At 45.8% G+C, this 16340-nt stretch overlaps 1 protein-coding gene across 3 annotated transcripts in view; it reads left to right on the forward strand.

Moving 5' to 3' along the window:
• AMOTL1 (angiomotin like 1) overlaps positions 1-15906 on the forward strand; it is a 78395-nt gene extending 62489 nt beyond the window's left edge. For all 3 annotated transcript variants that reach the window (XM_019286452.3, XM_039563522.1, XM_010400628.4), the window contains 6 exons: positions 4268-4417; positions 7876-8066; positions 9373-9498; positions 10754-10980; positions 11685-11954; positions 12911-15906. In XM_019286452.3, the coding sequence (XP_019141997.1) occupies positions 4268-4417; positions 7876-8066; positions 9373-9498; positions 10754-10980; positions 11685-11954; positions 12911-13014 (1068 nt within the window). In that variant the 3' untranslated portion in view covers positions 13015-15906. The remainder of the gene's footprint in view (positions 1-4267; positions 4418-7875; positions 8067-9372; positions 9499-10753; positions 10981-11684; positions 11955-12910) is intronic.
• Positions 15907-16340: the final 434 nt, after the last annotated feature.

Here is a 16340-nt window from a genome sequence, read left to right on the forward strand (position 1 = left end):
CAGAGGTGACATATATGAAAGTGATGCAGTGGTATTTGTCAGAGTATATCAGAGTCCTCAGCCTGACTAACCCATGTCGATCTGGTACCTTTTAACTTCTTTTTTCATTCTTCGGGCAGTTCAAATGAATTTTAGCCAAGCTGCTGTGTTTTAATTGTTCAAGGCAGTGTCAGGCAGCTTGGGTGAAGTGCAGTTAATCTGAGACTGCCAGCATGTGCCCAAGTTCCATCACTCACTTTCCCTTTTGTCTTGTTTCATGGCTGAATCAGAGCACCTTTTCAACAGTCTCCAGTGTTTCTGGATCTTAATTAGACACATGCAGAAGATAAACTGCAGTGTTAAACCTTCATTTTAAAGCAGGGATTTTTACTATAGTTGGCAATATATTGAAGAAAACGCAAATTCAGTCAAATCAAAATGACTGTTATTATTGTTAACTGAGCTCTAGCTCATGCACTGCTTTGTAAATCCATCCAGATTTCTTCTACCACTGGCATGTAATTAACAGCGTTTTAAATCAAGCCCTGAGAAATAAGCAATAGCTACTAAGTTGAATTAACATAAGATAGTCTGCTATGTAAATCTGCATTATCCTGAGTGCCTGCTAGTAGAAGGATTTAATTCAACGTGTGTAGGTGGTATTATCACCACATGTCATTTAGCAGACTGCTGCTGGAATCAGTATCTGTTCCATGCTTTGAATAGAAAACTGAATAATTGGAGAGGACTCAGAAAGCAGCTGTACAATTTATTTGGGGTCCAGAAGCTGTTCTTTGCTGGGAGGAATTAAAGGGAAAAGTTGGCTGAGCTTCGGTCCATGCACATGAATGTGAATCACTGAATGGGTAAGATTAGAAGGGACCACAGTGGGTTGTCTGGTCCAGCCTCCCTGCTTAAGCAGGGTCATCCTAGAGCACATGGCACAGGATTTTGTCCATATGGTTCTTGATTATCTACAGTGAGGGAAACGCCACAACCTCTCTGGTCAATCTGTTGCAGTGCTTGGTCACCTACATAGTAAAGAGCCCCCAGGTCCTTCTCTTCAGAGCTGCTTTTCAGCAGGTCAGCCCCCACCCTGTACTAGACTATGGGGCTATTCCTCCCCAAGTGCAGTGCTCTGCATTTGCCCCTGTTGAATTTCAGATGCTTCCTCTCTGTCCATCTCTCCAACCTGTCGAGGTCCTTCTGAAGGGCTGCACAGCCCTCTGGAGTATCGGCAACTCCTCCCAGCTTTATATCTGCAGGGAACTTGCTGAGGAGGCATCTACCCTTTCACCCAAGTCATTGATTAATAGGTTAAACAATGCTGGGCCCAATATTGAACCTTGGGTGACGCAACTAGTGACTAGCCTCCAACCAGACCCTGTGCCACCCTCTGGGATCTGCTCTTCAGCCAATTCTCAATCCTCCTCACTGTCCACTCATCCACAGTTCCTGAGTTCACCTATGAGGATGTTGTGAGAGACAGTATCAAAAGCTTTGCTGAAGTCGAGGTAGACTGTGGGGTATGCCCAGCCTCTGCCCTGGAGGGAGGCCTGCTGAGATAGGGAGATTGCATAACCTCCCAGCAGAATCCCCCTGGAAAAGGGAGCCACCTTTCAGTTACAGCGAGAGAGGACACAGACCCATGATCCTCTTGGAGATCCTATGCAGATCCTTTGTAACCCACTGGCTTTTACCCTCTCACACCCACCCCTGTACCCCTAAAAGATCTAGCCCTCTGCCCTTGTGAGACTGGAGAGCTCGTCCCTGGCCTCCCCTTCGCATGGTTCAGGCTAATAAAGCTGCCTCATGTGGAATTGCTATACGAGCCTCTCGTCTCTCTCCTCCTGGTCTGGCCTGGGGTTTGCCTCACAGAACAAGAGCTGAAATCACTCTTGCTGAATCACTAAAGGGCTGACAGCCTCTCTGCAAAGGCACTCCCGTGGCTGAGGGAAAACTACACGGGCCCCGGGAAGACGGTTCCTCCCGGGACCATCTGTCCGAACCGGTTATGGTTTCCTGGGTCTGAGCTACAGACCCCACACCAGCCACCACAGTAGACAATATCTGCTGCTCTCCCTTCATCCATCCAGGGATGGATGAAGAAGGGATTGTTGTCAGAGAGATAAATACTGCTATTTAATATAAGAGGAAATAATGAGATGCAGTGTTTGGAGGCTGAAGCTGAGCAAGTCCGGCTGGAAATAAGGAGTTAAGAGTAATTAACACTGAAACAATCTACTTAGAGTGATAGTGGATTCTCCATCTCTTACAGTCTCATAATTCAAATTCATTCAAATCTCATATCTATAGAATTTGATTGTTCAAACTGGAGTTATGTTTCTAGCACAGATATTTTTCCAAGACTCACTCATCTTTACTCAGATTTATTTGCTTGGATCATCCCCTTTTAGCCTTAGCTCTTCTTTATCTTTATTTTTCTAATCCCTAGGACAAGGGCAGTGTTCAGGCAAGTTTGCTGATGTAGTGAAGAAGTGAATTGTTTAATTAAATGCTTCTTGCTCTAATAGATCACAGTTTGGAAATAGAACAAGAAGTAATTTGCTTAAATTGCATAAGAGAAAGCTAGATTAGGCATTAATGTAAAAGTTTTCTGGCAGTAAAGGAAAATAAGCTGTGAAGTAGTTTACAGGGATAGGTTGTGTAGTTCCTACCCCTGGATGATTTTGTAAACAGCTTATACAGATATGTGCCAGGTTTTATGTACAGTTGATCCTACCATGCAGTGGGAGGATAGATTAGTACCTCTCCAGGTGCCATCCAGTTTTGAGGTTTTTTGGAGTCTGTGTGTCTGTGAGGTGTTGGAGCTTAATGTCACATGTCTCTGATTGTAGTCGCCCCTCCCTTATGGATCCATGCTTCCATGCAACCCAAATTAATTTGAATTACAACATTTTCTATTTTGTGTTTTAAATGCATGTGTGATTTTTTTTTTTTTGCTTATGAATCTACATGCAGAATAGAAAAGTCAGAATTGGCTCGAGAACCTCCCTATAAATTTATGAATGTGAGAACTGTCTTGTTGCACATCTCCTGCAGAATTGTTTTCGAAGGCAGTGGACACGTGAGCATCGCCTCACCCACAAGGGCAGAGGTGTGTGAGTGTGTGAACCCTGGGGCTTAGGGGACTGCTCCAAAGCCAAGTTGTGGCTGCTGTGATACAGATGGACCCTGCAGCATTTGGCAGGACATGGGAGAGCAGATGAGGTCTGCTGCCAAAGAGAGACCCTGAGGGAGCTCCCCAGCCCTCTCTGATGCACGCTGGTGTGGCTGGAGGTGACACAAACACCTTCCTACTGCCAAAATAGCACATTCTGCAAGAAGCCTCTGCTCTGTGGGTCTTGCCAAGTGGTGAGCTCCTGAGGAATGCAGTCTTCATGCTGCTGCCAGAGACTAGTGGGGATTATAATCTCATTAATTTTCATGGAAAGCCCAGGGAGCTGTAAGCATTAGCCTAGATTGCAGCAAGGATAAGGAGGTCACTCTGCCAGTTGTTGGTGCCACTTGTTAGGGAGGTTTGTTTAGACCAAGCTGTGCTTTTGCTGTGAGCAAGCCTGTTTCACTTCACCTGTGACATGGATGGATTTAGGGTGACAGAAGAGGAATTCATATCCCTTTTGGGGTATGCTGCTTGAGCAATCTCTGGTTGTAAAACCCTGCATTGCACAATCCTTGTGTCATGTTTAGCCCTTCAGTAATTGCATTATAGAGGTAAAGAGGGCCTGGCTTTAGCTGCCTGGACATACCATCTCCAGATCAGCATGGACAAGCCTGTGAGCAGGATAAAGTAGGTGGAGAGCTTCTGGCTGCTGGCACTCCACTTGTTCCACCTGTGTTGAGCAAATATGCAAGAGTGAAAAAAGAGCCCCTCTGGGTGCAGGCAGTGTGCCAAGTGTCACCAGTCAATAAAATCCACGGGGATTCCTCTTAACTGGGTCCAGCCTGTGCGTTTGCCCAAATAGTATCCACCAACATGACAGCTCTTGCTTAGAAATGGCCAGGGGGGTTCATGTTTAGCAGATTCCCAGTGAGTGGAAGATCTGGGCAGCATTCCTTCCGAAAAGGGTAGATCTGCCCCAGCAATGCTTGCTGTGCACATTCCCTGCCCATCAAAGAGGCACTATCCTTTCCCCAGGAAAACTCTTGGAAGCAAATGACCAAAGCCATGCTCGAGCTCAGTGCATGCCTGCCAGTGCACAGGGGTCCCAGTGGCCGAGGGTGGGGTACAGTGCCCTCCAGACTGCTGACCCCCTGTACCCCACAGCTGCGCAGGAAGCAGGCCTATGTGGAGAAGGTGGAAAAGCTGCAGCAGGCGCTCACACAGCTGCAGGCGGCCTGCGAGAAGAGGGAGCAGATGGAGCGGCGGCTGCGCACACGCCTGGAGCGAGAGCTGGACTCGCTGAGGATGCAGCAGGTGAGGACAGGGTGATATGGGCAGGACCCCAGCATGGGGCCTTTGGTGTTGATTTTAACAGAGATGGTCACTTGCATCCCTGCCAGGTGCCACCTTGCTTTTGGATTCAGGTTGTTGGGCTTTCCTCCAAACCATTCATTTGGATAGGGTCCTGGATCATTGGAAGTGTTCAAGGTCATGTTGGATGGGGCTTGGAGCTTGTGAAGTTTTCCCTGCCCGTGACAGGAGGGCTGGATTTAGATGATCTTTGAAGGTCCTTTCCAACCCAATCCACTCTATGATTCTTATTCCGGATCTTCAGCAGAGTATGCGGCCTTTCTGCTATGGGACTCTGGACACAGTTGAGCCCTGCCTGCTGCTGGGCTGGGATGTCCTGGCTCCCCTGCCCAAGGGCAGGCAGGGGAAAATGTCCTTCCAGGTTTCTCTCTCTAGCAATGACAGATTGTGCAAAACTCAGCTCCACAGAGAAGGAGGAAAGGTGCGGTACATGTGAGATTTATCCCAAAAATTTTAGCTGATGTTTCATTGAAAAAGCCAAGTGGGATGATGTAGAAGCTGGTAGGGGCAAGACCTAGGCCCTTATTTGTTCTGCGCAAAGCTTGATGTATGTGGTTCACGGAAACCTCAACCCATGACAGATCTGGAGCCAAGTGATGCCATCTTCAGACAATAAATTATTTATGTATCAATCCAGTCCAGAATGGGCTAGGAGTATAGATTGGCATTTCTGTGTGTCCCCTTGTTTTTTGGCAGCCCTGTGTCCTTAGAGGAGTATTGTTATGCTTATATTTTATGCACAGTTATTCCTTTGTTATAACACCTTCATCCCTAAGTCCCAAGTCCAGTCGTCTCTGAACGGGAAAAAGATAAAGCATGAGGAGGTTGCAGGGAGAATTTCCAGGCTGCAGCCTGTACCAAGTGCCAAATAGGTGGGCATTGGCTCTGGAGGAGAGTGAGCAGATACGCTAAATGTATCAAACTACAGCTTGGGGAAAAACCAGCAACATAAGCAAAGCATGATGCTCCTGGAACTCCTGAAGGGCTCATTCGTATCTGTCATCACACGCATCTGCTACTATAACCTTTCCTTATTTATAAGCCATTAGTGGACACCAAAGCAGCTGTTACACAGACCTTGTGCTGCCAGAAAGCAGAGGGGCTGATCCTGCTGGCAGTATGCCATTGGCAAATAGCTCTACGGTCAGGGTCAGTGTCAGTGGTTTGCAGAGTCATGAGGTGGCCAGACCTGAGAGCATCCCCTTCCTTCCAGCAGCCCCAGGGCAGGGCAAGCCCCCCAGCAGCTTTGCCAAGGTATCATTCTGCTGCTTCTCCCTGCAGGCCCTTCTCATTCATCTTGGCTCTTTCTTGCTGCCATAGAAGTGTGTTAAGTCTTTCTTGCCCAGTCCACCCTGGGCTTGGTGTTCAAGTCTTCTCAGTTCCCCCTTAGCCAACTCTCTTCCTGTTTAACAAAGGAATTACATGGGGTATGACATGCTAATGCCATTTGAGAAAAGGACATCTGAGAAAAGTACAATTAAAATTCAAGTGAAGATAAAACTAGAACTAAGAAAGGCTGGGGATACAGAGACAAATTGATATATTAAGTAACAGAGATACACTGTCGCTCAAGTCCTTGTCTTGGGAGTTCAGGCTATGTCTGTTCACTTTGGCAGAAAATTCCTCTGTAACTTACAGATTCTTTTATTTTAAAATTTTTTTGGCAGTGTAATTAGGAATTGGCCTTTAAGTTGACATAGTTTTCAAATGCCAGCACCCATTCCATCTAGTAAGTTTTAAGAGGAAAGATACTCTTAACTTCTTGTCTCATGTATCAGCTTTGAGAGAAAACTTCGGGGTGTTTTTACTACTGTTATCCATACTGTTTGTTTATGAGCCACAGCACTGCAGAGAATCATGTGGCATCAAAATACCCCAGCTTTTTGCTTCAGAGCTGTCTTCTTTGAGTTATCAAAGTTATAGCTACTGAAATATTTTCTCATTGCAGAGCGAAAAAGGAGATTTTATTTTCTCATTTTTACCAGAGTCAGCAGAAGAGACCCAGCACACAAGGAGACGATGAGCCAGAATCTGTTCTGTCCCTGGCTTGCTGGTAGCTGAGTCCAAGTGGCAAATCTTCCTTATCACTGATACCACTGACACACAAATTGGGACCAATAAACAAACTCTTTCAGTCAGCGTTGCAGGCTCAGTGTTCAGGGCTGGCAGATGTTTTTGACTCAGAAGATGACAAGCACCTGTGATGTCCCAAGATACCATCAGGACCACACTTCCGAAATAGTACCTTCCTGCCAGAGATTTGACTGTATTTTTGCAGGAGCAGAGTCGCAGCCGTTGTTTCCAAGGGCTGATTCATATTGCATTTCCAGAAAGCATCTTCCAAACACGTTATTACTGCACCAGAGGCAAAGGCTGCAGCCCTTCCCTGGTATCTCTAGTTTCGGTGGTACAGCTTTGCCAGTGGAACTTCAAGGTGCAGCATGAATGAGAAGCCAGTGCTCCTGAGACATGGTTTCCTCTTTAGCACAATACTGTTCACCATGGAGTATAACAAATCTCTTGCATTTTTTATTTAAAAATGAATTTGTTTCTACTGAGTTCTCCCAGAGGTTCATGCCTCTCCCCTCAGTGTGCACTCATCCCTCTGCTGAGCCAAGGAGTGGATCTCCATCTGCCTCTGCTCTCTATCAGCAGTGAGAGAAGCTCAGGGTAGCTACCCATGCTGCTTAGGTGACTTAATTAAGTGTTGTAACTGGGTGGAATAAATCCTGCCTGGACAAGCACTTTCCTTGCAGAATAGATGGAAAGAGTTACGCACCCATTGCTGCTTGTCAGCATCCAATGGGAGCCACTCCACAGTGCCTGGGGATCTTCTGCCCCTCTAGTTAGAAAGTTAGCTGTTACACCACAGAAAGCATCCCCTGAGGGCACAAGAGAACTAATGTGCCAGAAGGGACAAGCTTAAATGCATGTCTGGGGTATTCTCCCAGCTGCTGCTTTAAACGGGGTGCCATGTAACTAGGTCACAAGGTGCTTTTTTTTCAGCTTCAATATATAAACCCTCTGCAAATAACTGCCTGTCCATACTAAGCACTGCCCAGCCATGGGCATGAAGTCCTAGCAAGAAGAATGTATCTTTTAAAGCTTCATTGCTTCTTTTTCTACCAACTTTTTTTCCCCTTGGCTTGGGGTATCCCAGGAAATCTCTGCATATCCAGGGTAGCAGCCAAATCCCTGCTTCTGTCAGCATGGTCTGGGGAAGCACATATGGTCAACTTGCCTGTTCTCCTGCAAGCTAAAGGGTTTAGCCTGGGGTTTTCACCTGCCTCTGTCAAAAGACATGGTGATGTCTTTGTATGTGCCAGAAAATTGAGGAAAAAAGGGTCAGCATCTCCCATGCTTGGCAGGGCATGAATATCTGTCACTGTTTCCACTGGCAGAGGCAGGGCAGCTACCAGGCAAGCAGCCTTCCGGAGCATAATGCCCCAGCCCTCATGGAGCTGGTGCGGGAGAAGGAGGAGAGGATCCTGGCCTTGGAAGCTGACATGACCAAGTGGGAGCAGAAATATCTGGAGGAGAGTACGATCCGGCACTTTGCCATGAATGCTGCAGCCACAGCAGCAACGGAGAGGTAAGATGACCTCACTGCAAGCAGGCAGCTCTGTTCACCATGGAAAGCATGGGGAAATAACACAAAATGGGTGTTTTCTTAAGGCTGGATGTTTCTTGTCTTTCCCTGCTGAGTTGCACTGCCAGGGTTAATGCACTTGTCCAAGGTGTGATGCCAGTGAAATACAATAGTTGGTTAAGACAGGATTTATCCTTCTGACCAGGTCCAAAAGTTTATCAGATCTAGGCACCAGATTCAAGCAATGGCCTCTGGCAGTCTGAAGGTGCCAAATTACACAGCACAGGTAAGGCAGCTCCTCCCAGCACACCGGTGGAGTGAGCAGGGACATTGTATATGGCTGCACCCATCCCATGGCCTGCAACAAGGTCGTTTAGCCTAGTTTTAAAAACCTGTAATAAGGGAAATTTTGTTGCCTAAATCTCCTTTTTCACTACTTCATTAATCTTCAAACTAAAATGTTTTTCCTGATAGCTAAGCTAAACTTCTTTACTGCAAATTACCTCCACTGATTCTTGTCCTTCCCAGGCATACAGGATGAGCAACAGAACACAGTTGATGTTCAGCCTTGTATATATTGGAAGACAGATAGCCCCTGTTGTATCTTCCCTGGTCTGAACTAACTTCCTCCCTTCAGCCATTCCTCACATGTCCTAGTGTAAACCCTTTCCCATTCACATTGCATATGTCTGGACTATCTCTCTCCAGTTTGTCTGTGTCAGAGCGTGGTGGCCAAAAGCACAAGAGGCAGTGAGACTTCCCAGTGATCAGGAGGACGGGATAATTAACTTCGCACATCAGTTTCCTAGGAACCAAATCCCCCGAAAACATCCTAAAATGAGTTTTCCCTTTGAAAGGTGTTTAGGTGCGTGACTCAGGATGGAATTTTCTTTTGCACTCCAGTCTAGGCAGCAATTCCTATGCTGTTTTTCAACGTCCAAAGTGTAGAGCTTTGTTACTGGTTCATGATGTAGTCTTGTTGACTTGGGATCTGGCGAGTGAGTCCCTCTAATGCCTGACCCTATCCTTCTGGATGGCTGTTAGCCCTGTATGGGTCACCCATGACTCCAGCATGCTCTCTGTTCCTTTAACCCAGTTAAATTAATGGCATTAATGACCCAGCCCAAGCCAAGAGTAGCCTGCAACAGGATGCCCTGATGCCAGGGAGCCACCCGCTTGACAGGCAACCGTCGCTAGCTTGCTCTTTGAACGTGGCTTTAGGGTTTTCTTTGCAAGTTTCAATCTCACTTGCAGAAGCCACCCTCACAGTCTCAGGAGCCTGACTCACTGTGGTGACCCTCTTTTCCAGGGATGCCTCGGCCCCGAGCCACTCACGCAATGGCAGCTACGGTGAGACAGCACTGGAGGTGAGGGGCTGGCAGGAGGAGGAGGAGATCGTGCAAGCCAACCGCCGTTGCCAGGACATGGAGTACACGTAAGGGATGCTGTGCCATTCCTCCTTGCTGTGGTGGTGGGGCTGGGTTCAGATAAACCAGGATGCCCTTCTGTTCCTTCCTACGTGCCCAGAAAGAATGGGCTTGGCTTCACTTTGACTTAGTTTTGCTCTTCAGCATTCAAACAGGGATTAAAGAGTTGTTGTCATTAGATAACTTCCTCCCTATCTTCTTGTTAAGCCTTCCGTGGCAAACCCAACATTTTTACAAAACAGAGGCTGTTCCAATATTAAAAGTAGTCTGTCATGCAAGGACACAAATGTGCAGACACTTTTATAAAGAAGGTGTGTTTGTTGCTTTTGGAAAACACCAGTGATTGTTTTTACTGGGTTTGGGTTTTGTTTTTCACTCACAGATGCAAGCTACTCCTACTTCCAGGGAAGTAGTGGAGTTTTGCCACTGGCTTCATAAATATAGATTAGCATCTTGTATTTACATTGTTAATTAAACATGTGATGATGAAAACTAATGCTTTCACTGCTTCACAAAATGCACCTGCATTGTATTATATATTGTGCAGCACAGTCAGGCTAGCCATTTGACTGTCACAGTGTACACATTTTTGAAAAATACAGTTTGGTAGTTGTTCAGTATGATTTGGTGTTAAACATTCCTGGAGAAGAGTTCAGATAATCCCATTTTTTTAGTGATTTGAGAGTCTTCAGGGTCTGTATGAGAGAAGTAGCGATCTTTGCTGAGCTCTGAACACCATGTGCTGATCGTTTCTGCAGCAGTGAGGGAGAAGGAAGAGCTCAGACTTTTTTTTCTTACAGAAACCAAAAGGAACCTTTCCACTCACTTCAGCATGTCTTCACTCCAGCTGACAACAGACCTGAATCTTGGGGTTAACTCAGTCTGCCAAAGCATAGTTTCCAGATTTGGCCCTGATGTATTACAGGGGTGAAAATTGCCTGTGTGTTTGTATTGTGAACATAACAATGTGCTTAAGACACTGCCCACTGCTCCTGCTGGGTTAGTAAAACCATAGCATAGATGGGTTCAGTTAACCTTGCAGAAAAGTTTTGGCTTAATAGCTAGAAATGCTGTCTGTTTTGAAGTGCATGGTTATCCTTGGAGGAACTGCTAGGAGCTGCCTTGTCCAAGTATCTCAAAACCAGAGAGAACAGAACAGCAGGGCATCTGCCCTGGAGGCCTCCCTGCTGCCCCTGGGTGTGGAGACCTGCCCATATGAATGTTTTTTCCATTCCTGTAAGCAGAGCATTCATATTTTGGCAGAATAAAGAATCTCCATGCCAAAATAATTGAGAAGGATGCCATGATCAAGGTCCTTCAGCAGCGGTCACGAAAGGACCCTGGGAAAGCTGACAGTGCCAGCCTGCGGCCGGCTCGGTCCGTGCCCTCCATCGCTGCTGCTACAGGTGTGCATTCGCGCCAGACCTCGCTCACCAGCAACCAGATAGCTGAGGAGAGGAAGGAAGAAAAGCTCTGGAAGGGAAGCATAGGTGAGTTCAGTTTAAGCTTTGGCTCATCCATTACTCTGTCATAATCCTTCTGCTTGAGCTTAGCAAAAGTGCCTTGGCACACATTACCCTGACAGCTCATTTCCAGAGCACTTTCCATGGGCAGAATGTGCGTCCTTGTGCTTAAGTCAAAAATCAGTCATTCTTTAACCTTGCATTGTATCTTAATTACATTTTTATTCATATTAAATCATTCTGCACTGATTATAGAAAGCCACAGTTGAGGGAAGTCTTCCCAGATACAAGCACACAATGTTTGCAACTTCATGGGAGTAAATAACAATTTTGGGCTAGAAATAAAGCCTGAATAAAGTTAATCAAGAGGGTGAGCATCCCTTTGGATGGGACAGCATGATGTGATGTGGCAGATCAGATGTGAAAATCAGTGTTGGACTGCCTTTTGTTTGGGGCCACATAGGATGGGGGTGTGGAGGTGTGCGAGGCTGTGTCAGGAGTAAGTGCCACTAGGATGGGTGTGCACAAGGGGAGGCAGGGAGGGGAAGCTGCTTTCAAAAAGCTGTTTTGTAGGAAAGTACATATGGATGCCAGAAGAAGCAGCATCAAGGGAAAAAGCTAAGCCAAACTAAATGAGTTGAGACATACCCAGTGTCTTGTAGCTCCAGGGTGGGATGGGGGACAGCACATGTGTTTGAGCCAGGATATGACTGACCCCTATGTGTTTTCAGGGCTGCTCTTGGGAAAGGAGCACCATGACCACCCATCAGGCTCTTCACAGCCTCCTCCTCTGCCCTCCTTGTCTTGCATGCCCGTCCCAGTGCCGGCAGCCTCCCACGCGAAGACGGGCAGCAAAGACAGCAGCACCCAGACGGACAAAACTGCTGAGCTCTTCTGGCCTGCCACCGCCTCCTTCCCTGGCCGGGGACGCCTGGGTACCACCCCATCACACAGCCCAGCCCCACGGCCCCTGGGGACACGAGTGGCCAGTGAGAAACTGGGTGAGCTCTGCCAGATCCCTGTGTCAGTGCAAAATGTCAGCACCCCCAGGGCTATCAGCAACCCCCAGAGACACATCAGTATTAATGGGGGCAAGGTGTGTGTATGTGATGCTGCCACAGTTTGTAAGGTGCAGTGGAGGTTTCTTCAAGGAAACTAAAATTGTTGAGAGAGAACTTCCTAAGGCCGCCCAGAGTGGCTTTGCAGAGCTTTGTGCTTGGCAGCTTCTGTAGGGCTTTGTTCACCTGTGGCAGGCAGAGTTTGCAATTATTCGTGCTGCCAGATATAAAACTGTAGAGTTTCACACCATGAAAACACTCCACACCTGCTCACATACTCAGACTCTTCTCTTTTTTTTCAACTGAAACCATGGTTAGTTAAAGCACAATTTTCTCCCTAATTTTTAAAGGAAAGCTGAGGGAAATATTAAGGAGAAAGTGGAGATCTTTTTTTTTACAGGGGATGGAGAAGTAGAATTTTAATTATTTTTGAAAGGTGGAAACAGCTGGTTTGCAGCCTAGCAAAGGAGACATTTATTTTATGGACATTATTTTGAAAAAGCCTGTTTCTTACACATTCATCTCCTCTCAAAAGCAAGCTTTCCCTCTAAAAACGTGCTATGTATCATTAAAAGAGCTGACTATCACAGAACTAGATGGTCTTTAGCATCCCTTCCAACCCAGACCATTCTATGATTTTAGCTGAGGTTCTTTGGTCTGTATCTCTTAAATACCATCTTTGTGCCTGTCTTCGGGGGTCTGTGCACACTGACACCTGCTGTCATTGTGCAGGGAATTCAGCATCACACGTTCCTAGTGTCCTGAACAAATTTGGCTTTCAGTATGTAGGATGTACAGGTAATACATGCCCTACCTTCCAGGAATGGGTTGATATTTGCTTTGAACAATTTGCTGTTGCATTTGGGATGAAGACTAACTTTCCCTTCTTTCCATTACAGAGAACTCCAGCCACGGGAAGCTGCCTGACAGCAAAGGCAGAGTGAGCAGCCTGCTCCACAAGCCTGAGTTTCCAGATACAGACATGATGGAAGTCCTCATCTGAGCAGAGGACAGCATCTCTGGGGTTTTGTGTGTGTACAGCTAGGCCCAAGATGGTCCTTGGTGTGCCAACATTAAAAACTAACCCTGAGAGTGTGAAAAAGATGGAGTTTATGCCCAAATTGAAGCTAGAGTCTGATATGTTGAGACTTTTGACCGGGTGAGAAGTCAAGAGCACTGAAGAGGAGCAATGAAATGAACATCCGGGATTTTCTGAACAGAAGGGGTCGTTGAAAATGGAGAGTGGTGTGAGAAGGAGATCGTTGAGGAAAAAGGAAACTGTGTTTTGTGGCATAAAGAGAAAGTACTGAAGTTACAGACTGGTTGCATGCTGCCGTTCTGTTTTCCTGCCTCTGCAACCAGGACAGGAAGCGAAATCCCATCTCTTTGGAGGCCAGAGTGAGTTTCTTAGTAATCCAGGAAAAACTTACATCTTCCTCAGTATCAATGCATTTCTCAAAAGTTTCAATCTCAAAAATTTCACTACTTAATTTTTGTGAATAATTGGTCTGTAGGTGTAATCAGCAGGTTCTTATAAGTATTTGTTTGAGTGGCATTGGTGTGGTTTTCCTGGGCAGGCAGGTCAGGTGCCTCTTTCCTGGCTGGACAAGTGTTTCTCTTGGAGCCAAATTTACAGTACAAATATTCATGTCTCGCAACCTCAGAGCTTGCTGAGACTTCTTTTTTTGGTAGGAGCAGTTGTTGGCTGGAATTCTCCTGGTGGATGAATGTAGAAGAGGGGGGAGGGACCCTTCTGAAGCGAACCCTGTTGTAACCATAGGAAGGTTTCAGGAGGGAAAGTTGGGGGAGTATCCCAGCAGCTCCCTAAGGGGCTGTGCGCTATAGAGTTCCTTCAGAGGGGAGCTGCATGGGTGTGTTTTTAGAGGAGTTAAGCTGGGTTTGCATGTGAGATCAGAAGATACCTCTTTCTGGGCACTGGTTCATAGTATTGGAAGGATGAGTGTGTTTGTGGTAAAAACAAGATTTTTCCTTACTTTCAATTCTTATAGCCAAATCCTACCTTCCTTGAGCATACAAACCTGCTGTTCAAGCTGATGTGGGACTGGACATTAAAGGGTGTAGGAGCAGGCTGGGATGGGCTTAACTGCAAAGCAGTACGTGAGCATCATGTGTTTTCTGTGCTGCGCTGCACGTTTTTTTCACCTTATTTTACCCAGGGTGGAACATTTCTCATTTTCAGCTTTGTCCCTGAATTCAGTAAGAGGCAGCCAACTCACCCGCTGTGTTACTTGTGGCTTCGTGCACTGCACATGCCGATAGGGAAATTTTCCTATGTGAGGCATTTCTGTATTGGCTTTGTGATTCCTGAGCCTTGTGGTGCACCATAATGACTTTAAGGAGAGCTTGGCTGTGGGAAAAAGAGTGATGGGATCTAATGTGAAGCTGCCTAGAGTGGAAAAGTGATGGTTGCTAGAAGTAATCATGCACTCAGGGCTGGCTCAAAGTCACTTCTTCCCATAGGAAACAAATCAGAGCCCTTGTCTGTTGAGAACACCAGGCATTTTAAACTCTGCTTTCACCGAAAACTGAATCCTTGTGAACTCAAAGCCTTCACAGGCCAGAGCCTTGTGCTCAATACTGCCTGGCTGATAACTTTTTTATGAAAAAGAACAAAATTGCTATGTTAAAGCTATGCACTTATTTTTGCGTGTACCTAGAATTAGACGTATGTTGTTGTCACCCTCTTTCTGAGTTTTGCACTTGTTAAACATAGTGGTAGGTCAGTTGTGCAGGAAGCAAACTGTGTGTTTCAAGTATTAGCAGCTTTGCATTGTGAAACCAAAGGTATAAAACCCTTGGAAGATATTATGCAGCTTAATATATGCCTTGTAAGATAATTTTATTTTTTTCTCTAGAGTTAATTTAAACATTGTAATTGTTTGCATAAAAGCCAGGACCGTGCGTGACATCACCACTGACCCACCTCCATGGCCCTTCCTCAAGTGTCTGTGGGAAGAATGGGGCAGGAGAAAGACAAATCAAGGGAATACAAGTAAAATATTGGTTACTATTTAATTGCATTACTTTTTATCCAAGAAATAAGGATACCCAGGTGCTTGGATATCCCTAAGCATTTTATTACCAGCTGTAATATTTTTTTTGCTGAAACTCTTTAGTAAGTTGTGTGCAGGCAGACACTGAGGCATCCAGGAGAAACAGTCCTGGATCAGCATGGATCAGCTCTCAGTTATGTTTGGTAGTGGTTCAGCTGGATTTCTCCAAGTCAGCTAGAGTACAGCACTCCTCCTTGTGGAGACCACAGTCTCTCCAGTTTCTGCTTTCCAAAGCTGGCTTTACACTTTATGCTGCCCCAGATTCATGGTCACATATAGGAAACTGTTAGAGACAGTGTGTAGGCAACTCTTGTTGTAGGCAACAGCTCAAATAAACCAAAAGGTTCATTCTCACCAATGGTGTTGAACTCAAAAGATGTTAGTTTTCCTGGAGGGAAGGTCTGGAGGACCAGTGTGTCTCCCTGCAGCCCAAGTGCTGGCAGGACTTGCATGGAATACTACTGCCATATGTCAGTCCTGCTCAGCAGAGCGGCGCAGCTCCCTTTGTGCTGGCTTTCCCAGTTCTTGGAACTGTTTTGTGTTTTTGGGAAACTGTGCTGTAGCCATTCCAGGTGACATTGGTGGTAACTAGTTGTAAAATACTGTCATTTTTTATTGTTGTTGGTTGTATAGAGAAGTTTGTGTACAGCGTTGTACAGCTGGAGGGTTATTTGTACATAGGGGGGAAAACAAAGAACGTTATGTGTCACCCCCAGTAAATGTTGATACTGTTGGTCAGCCAAAGATTTCTTATTCTTTGCTGTTTAAATTTGTGCCTTACTATTGTATATAATAAATGTATAAACATGTTTATTTTCTCACTTTTCCAGTGTGAATACATTTAGTCCTCTGGAAGAAAGGACTTAAAAAAATTCTTTAAGCTTTGCAAACAGTGTGCTAAGACTAAGATGGGATACCTCAGGGACTTTTAAGGTTGCATCTTCTCCATTTTTGGCAGTTGTTAATGAAAGGCCCCACAGCAGGTGACACCAGTAGGTGTATGTAGGCATGAAATCAGTGGGTCTCCAAAGCAGAGGATCAAACTGAGAGCTTGCCCAAACAAGAAGAGCGTGATTTTAGTGAGATCATCTTCACTGGAAGGAAAGGAGAGTGGAAAGTTAATGAGATACTTTGGTGAAGATCTGAATGTTTTTTAGCCCTATGTTCCTGCTAAGCACATAACTCCCACTGATTTTTTTGTACTTTATTCTTGAGGGTCTGGGGCTTCTTTATCTGGCAGATGTTGGATCAGTGT

Source organism: Corvus cornix, chromosome 1, assembly GCF_000738735.6.
Source record: "Corvus cornix cornix isolate S_Up_H32 chromosome 1, ASM73873v5, whole genome shotgun sequence".
NCBI classification, from domain to species: Eukaryota; Metazoa; Chordata; class Aves; order Passeriformes; family Corvidae; genus Corvus; species Corvus cornix.